The 6,965-nt window shown below is 33.8% G+C and overlaps 1 protein-coding gene across 2 annotated transcripts; it reads left to right on the top strand.

The window, feature by feature from the left end:
* Positions 1 to 292: 292 nt before the first annotated feature.
* On the top strand, positions 293 to 5,226 carry LOC114258854 (receptor protein kinase TMK1). Of its 2 annotated transcripts, none has more exons than XM_028198861.2 (2): positions 293 to 2,780; positions 4,207 to 5,226. In XM_028198861.2, the coding sequence occupies exons 1-2, from the start codon at positions 599 to 601 to the stop codon at positions 4,713 to 4,715; spliced, it is 2,691 nt and encodes an 896-aa protein (XP_028054662.2). In that variant the 5' UTR covers positions 293 to 598; the 3' UTR covers positions 4,716 to 5,226. The 2 variants fall into 2 exon arrangements, with proteins under 2 accessions (XP_028054662.2, XP_082749900.1); XM_082893774.1 differs by having other exon boundaries at positions 300 to 2,780; positions 4,244 to 4,386.
* The last annotated feature ends 1,739 nt before the right edge of the window (positions 5,227 to 6,965 follow it).

Here is a 6,965-nt window from a genome sequence, read left to right as displayed (position 1 = left end):
CCATTAAATTAATTGATAAAATTAAACAAATTAAAATTACAAGAACTAAGTTAACCTATCGTGTAAACTATAGAAATTATTTGCATAGTTTTTTTAAATTTATACTAAAGGAGTTAAAAAGTAAATAAGTTCAGGGTAATTATTATATGATATTTTTCTAAAGGAAAAAAGTCCAATTAAGTAAGTAATTTTGGGTCCCACTAATACTCAATTCTGAAATTATTTCTAGGGCCTACACAGTTGAGGACTTTTTGAGCGTGTTTATTACTTTCCCATGTCGGTCCCAAAAGTCAGGACTGAATTGGCGAAGTATTCGGAAAAGATGATAAATGCACGAAATGGTGAGAGGAATTCCCCAGGCTACAATACCTGGAAGCGTGGTCAAGGACTTAAAAATTCTTTCAAAAACTATGGAGAAGTAAGAGTTTGGGGATGGAGAGAATTGGTAAGAGTTTGGTGGCAATGGCAAGGTTTCTGGCGAAGAAGAGTGAGAGTTAGCTTTGAGATCAATTTCTATCCTTCTCAAATGCCAACTTGAGCCCCTAGACATTTTATTTTTAAACTTGATCGATGATTTTCTTCCTCTATTCTTGAGAAAATGGTGAAACATCATCTGGGCTCTAAGATTTGTACCCTCTTCTTTCTCTGTTTACTCCACTTTTTCGTTTTTGGTCATTGTCAATCCCATTCAAGCGATGCTTCAATAATGCAGGCCTTGAAATTGAGCCTCGGCCTCGACCAACTGGGTTCACTCTATTGGACTGGCTCGGACCCGTGCAATTGGCAAAACGTGGGTTGCTCCAACGACGGACGAGTTATCGAGATCAAAGTCAGATATCAGAACCTCCAAGGGGGGTCTCTCCCTTCAAGCCTGGCCAACCTCACCGCCTTGCAAACACTCGATGTCGCATCCAACGATCTCAGTGGTCCACTCCCAAGTCTCCATGGCATGAACTCACTCCAAAACCTCTGGCTCAGCAATAATAGCTTTTCATTCATTCCCTCAAATTTCTTCCTCGGTATGACGACCCTGGAAAATGTTTATCTTGACAACATCTCCTTCTCAGATTGGCCCATACCAGACAGTCTCCGAAGTGCATCGACCCTCAAGGTCTTCTCGGCCAACAACTCCAATATCAACGGAAAAATACCAGATTTTTTTGGTGCTAACACATTCCCAAATTTGACAACTCTTCACTTGGAGTTCAACAACCTTGAGGGTGGGCTACCTGCGAGCTTTTCAGATTCTACAATTCAATCTCTGAGGTTGCATAACCAACGGAGTATTTATCAGCTCAACGGTTCAATTGTTGTGATACAAAACATGACCCATTTGACCGAACTGTGGTTGCATGATAATTCCTTTTCAGGTCCATTACCAGACATTTCAGGTCTTACGAGGTTGCAGAGCTTCACTATAAATAGCAATTACATTACGGGTCAAGTACCGACATCTTTGATGCATCTTCCATCGCTTGAGATTGTGAATTTGACCAACAATCTTCTACAAGGGCCAACCCCAAACTTTGACCCTTCTGTGGTGGTTGATATAAACGAGTTTGATCAGACTAACAGTTTTTGCTTATCTTCTCCTGGAGTTGAATGTGATCCCCGGGTGAATACACTACTTTCAATCGTGCAATCAGTTAATTATCCGATAGAGTTCGCAAAGAATTGGAAAGGTAATGATCCTTGCATCCCATGGTTGGGGCTCACTTGCACTAGTGGAGACATTATTGTTGTCAATTTTCAAAATATGAGTCTTACGGGTACAATTTCTCCAAACTTCTCATCCATTACTTCGTTACAGAAACTAATTCTCGCTAATAACAATCTTACTGGTACTATTCCGAATGAGCTTACAACTTTACCTAATCTTAGAGAATTAGATGTCTCTAACAATCGGCTTTATGGAGAAGTCCCGTTATTTAAGAATAATGTGATTATAAAAACTGACGGCAACCTTCATATTTGGAAGAATAGTGTTGCTCCATCACCAGGGACACCTGCTCCATCACCAGGGACACCTAAAACAACTCCGAATAATTTTGAAAGCAATGGTAGTAAGTATTCGATTAGAGGGATTATAGGCATCGTAATTGGTGGTGTTTGTGTAGCTTTGGCAGTTGGAATTGTTATATTTTATCTATACAGAGATAGAATAAAGTATTCTAGTAAACGTCATGTCATTGAAGTTCAAAGCATGGTAATCTCTATTCATGTTTTGAAGAATGCGACCAACAATTTTAGCCAAGAGAATATATTGGGAAGAGGTGGATTTGGAACTGTCTACAAAGGAGAGTTGCATGATGGCACTAAGATTGCAGTTAAGAGAATGGAGTCCGGAATGGTGAGTGAGAGTGGTTGGGATCAATTCAAATCTGAGATTGTTGTTCTTAATGAGATTCAACATAGGCATTTGGTTTCAATTCTAGGATATTGCTTGGATGGAAACGAAAGACTACTTGTTTATGAATACATGCCTCAAGGGACTCTTAGTAGGCATTTGTTTCAATGGAAAGAGGAAGGGTTGAATCCCCCTGAATGGTTGAAAAGGTTGACCATTGCTTTGGATGTGGTCAGAGGAGTTGAGTATTTACATAGTTTAGCCCATCAAAGTTTTATTCATAGGGATCTCAAACCATCCAACATTCTTCTAACAGATGATATGCGTGCTAAAGTTGCCGATTTTGGACTTGTTCGCCTAGCTCCAGATGGGAAGTCTTCAGTTCTAACTAAACTAGCAGGAACTTTTGGATATCTCGCACCAGAATATGCAGGTACTCTTTTATAAACTGAAAATTGTACACATTGAATTTTTATGGAGAAACCTGTCCATAATGATATGACATGCATTTTTAAAATTTTGTGCATAATTGATGAATCTTTCCTTTAAAAGTGAGAGAACAACAATGTTGAACGTCATTTATCAAAGAAATTTTATATTGAAATTTAGTTTGTATAGTATTATTATATCATAACTATTTTTACTTTTTCTCAATAAACTTTTGGAAGTAAAAGGTTTGTTGTTCTTGAAAGGCCCATTAAACTAGGGGTTTTAACTTGAGTTGTGAAAAGAGAGAACAACAGAAACAGACATCCAACAGAATTCATTGAAACATGATAATAATAAATAAATAAATATTAGAGTAATGCATTGCAAACAAAAAAAACTATACTAATATTTGCACGAAGTCATGTGGCCAAACTAGGAGCCTTTCACTTGAAAGAAAACAACCATCAAGGTGGTTCTTAATTTAAAATTTTCCATTGACTAATCACTCTAGATAGATTTCCTATATATATATATATATATATTTATGATAGAATAGTTAAATTTTTTCAGAAAATGAGCTAGCAAAGTATGAGTTTATAGTCATGTAAATCGATTTGATGCTTTTAATTTTTCATTCTTTAGGACTAATTATCCAAGCAAAAAGCCCTTGTCAATTTTCAAAATAGTAGGATTGAATTTATATTATTGTGCATAATTAAATTATCCTGTATTTGTCTAACTATTACATTTGATGTTAATGTTTAAAAGCAACTTTCCAAATTTGAGAGTGAATGATTTAATGACAAAATAGATAATGGGTTAAACTCAAAACGATGAATTCATGTCACAAAGATCTAGAAGGATATTACATCTAATTATATAGTCCTTATATTTACATGTTATTTATAATTTTTACTTTTGAGAGTATTCATCATCTATTGGGTTGCTCACTATAGGATTTACCTGAAATAAATGCCATTGGATCTAATAATTACTGTTATTTGTGTGTCTTATATTAACCCTAATATTGGAATGTTGGAAAATTTTATTTTATTTTTATTTTTATTTTTATTTTTTTTTTACAAGAAAGTTGGGCTTTTCAAAAACATATTTGAAGCCGTTTACACGTAATTATTGAACCCATGTTCCTTTTTAAAGTCGTATATTGAAAGTTTGGCTTCAAAGTAAAAATTGTGTTTTCAACACAAAACTTGATTAAGTCGTGCATTAAACACACAATTTTTAATTAATTGATTGTCCAGTTTATAAAATTTGTATTTTCAAAGCACAATTTAAAATCTAAAGTCTTGTTTTAACAACACAACTATGGGATTTGGAAAAATATAAGCTCAAAAGTATTTGCATTCGGTAATTTTTTTATACACAAAAATGTGTTTGCTAAATAACTTAAAATCTCGTGTATTGGACAGTGACGGGACGAGTAACAGTTAAAATTGATGTGTTCAGCTTCGGAGTGATTCTACTACAACTGATTACTGGAAGAAAAGCGGTATTTCAACTTGAGCCCCAACACGATGAGTGCATTGATCTTGTCACATGGTTCCGTAGAATACGTATCTACAAAGACTCATTCCAAAAGGCCATCGACCCAACAATTGATCTTGATGAAGAAACACTTGCTAGCATCAACACTGTTGCTGAGTTGGCTAGTCAATGTTGTGCAAAGAAACCCTTACAGAGGCCCGACATGGCCCATGTAGTCAATGTACTTTCATCTCTTGTTGAGCTTTGGAAACCGTTAGACCCTCATTGTGATGAGGGATTTGGATCCTTTGGAGAGATCAAGCCAACACATCATAGCCACACATTTCAAAATGAGTGGCCTCAATTTTTCAACGACACTACAAGTTCTAGTCGTAATTTCGGGGGATCACCACATGCTCAAGGTCTGAAAGTACCACCATCAGTGACATGGTGATCATGGGCACGAAAATTGTGCAAATGAACATATGAAAAGTACCTGATGCTTCATTTGTTTCACAAAAAAATATTTCTACCGAAAACTTTTTTCAAAAAATGTTTCCTTTTATTTTTTATTTTTTATTTTTTTATGTCTAGTTGAAATCTTGAAACTTATGTGCTAGCGATTGTATTATTAGCAGTAGTGGTTGAGTGGCGGCAGCAACAGTGGTGATTATGGTAGTAGAGGTGTAGGTAGGTGGTGGTGGTGATGAGGTAGTAATGGTCATGGAGACGGTGGTAGTGGAGAGGTGTTGGTGGTGGTTGTTGGGATTTATCGCACATTCCTGAATGTGAATGGAATCACACCACACATACACCAAAGATAAAAATTAGCCGCACAAAGATTGACGTGGTTTGGCGTGCATTGCCTTCGTTCGAGTAAGTCCTCTGTACCTCCATAGCATATGCTTGTGTCTTTGCATTGTCCCTTTTAGTAATCCAAGTCTATGTGTTCTTCATATGCAAAATTATTTGTTTTTAATGTTTTGCTAAGTATCGTTTATTTTAGATTGGGTTTATGGCCATAGATTTATAAAATTCACATTTTATTTTAAAAATTATTGTTCTTTTGAAAGTATGGCTTTATTTCTTCAATCTAAAATGAATGGTATTCATTTTTCTTCAAATTACATAGTTTAGGTTAGTTAAGAATTTTTTGGTCTAAAATGAATTTATATGAACAATTGACCATTAAAATCACAAAATAGAGAGTGAGTAGAGGTCAATCTTCAAATTAGGCAAAAGGAGTGCTTCCATGCAAATGGGCTTCCCCTTTTATAACTAAGCTCTCGAACCTAAAATTTTCTTGGTTGTGACGGACTATGCTTTAATTTAATTTTCATCATTAAATATTTCTTAATTCTCCTTTAAAAATTAAGTGGAGACTCTTTGTTGATTAAAACAAATCGGTGTGGGAAGCAATGCCTTAAACTCGAAAAAAGAGCGACGCCAACACCATGGAAGAGAGATTCCACTATATAAATAAGATAGGGAATAAATGTGAGATGACCAAAATAAATAAAGTTCACACACCACTATCCGAACCCCATACTCAAAGTTAGTTGAGCCCTTACTCACCCCAATATTGCAAGGTATTTTTTGTTGGAAAAAATGATTTTTTGGAACTTTAATTTAATATTAAATGTGCAAAATCTGTTTTAAGGAAACTGCTTCCGTGCAGGCTTCGGTTTTGTCTTTTTACCCTTTATTGTTTTTTGTGTATTTCTGTTGAAATTTAGTTGTAATTATCAGCATATGTTCTTGGTATATAATTTGTTTTCTTCATAAATCTATTTATTTAATTCCACAATTTTGAACAACAAGCTTAAAACAGATTTCATATATATTTTCTATGAAATTGATCGAATAGATTTATATAGACTATTACGTTAGCTTTGTATAATGTTACTAGGAATTGTTGCGGAATTGCTCACTATTTTAATAATTGTAAATTATGCAATGGTACTATCTAATTGCTTAGTTTAATTAGAATGCTCTATTATAATTTGCATACTTAATTGTATTAGTATGATCTTGTTTTATGCGTATGGTTCATCATTTCCCTACCATGATTTGCATGAATTTTAAGGTTATAAAATATAATTTATGGATGTTGCAATTTTGACATGCTAATTCTATTCTAGTCTCAATTTGTTACATGCTTATTATTTTCTAGGCTAGATTACACAATTTAATGTATTTGGAGTTATAGAGTTTTATGAATTGTGTACATGATTAATCTAAATTATCTAATTGTGTGCATTAATATGAATTATTTAATTGGGTGCATTAATCTAAATTATCTAATTGGGTGCATTAATCTGAGTTATTTAATTAGGTGCATTAATCTAAATTATTTATTTGGGTACATTAATCTAAATTATTTAATTAGGTGCATTAATTTGAATTATTTAATTGGGTGCATTAATCTGAATTATTTAATTGGGTGCATTAATCCGAATTATTTAATTGGGTGCATTAACTTTGAATTTGACTTATCTATTTGGAGTTATTAGTTTAAATGTTTATTATGAATTAATTTCATTCATGACTCATGAGTATTGAACTTTATTTTAAAGTTGTAATTTAATTTTGAAGTTACAAATTGTATTTTGTTTTGGTACCTTATATTAGTTGGTTACTTATATAATTAATAGTTGGGTAGATGGTTTCAATTATTTATTATAATTAAATTTTTTAGATTATT

This window comes from Camellia sinensis, chromosome 11 (assembly GCF_055761805.1).
Source record: "Camellia sinensis isolate YWXY chromosome 11, ASM5576180v1, whole genome shotgun sequence".
NCBI classification, from domain to species: domain Eukaryota; kingdom Viridiplantae; phylum Streptophyta; class Magnoliopsida; order Ericales; family Theaceae; genus Camellia; species Camellia sinensis.
The sequence above is the reverse complement of the archived record's forward strand: the minus strand, read 5'-3'. Positions and strand labels throughout refer to the sequence as shown.

Excerpts from the sequence above, each read along its gene's own strand:
- LOC114258854 (XM_028198861.2), top strand. The coding sequence starts at position 599 with ATGGTGAAACATCATCTGGGCTCTAAGATTTGTACCCTCTTCTTTCTC. Across the intron at positions 2,781-4,206 it reads TCTCGCACCAGAATATGCAG|TGACGGGACGAGTAACAGTT; the intron begins GTACTCTTTTAT and ends TGTATTGGACAG.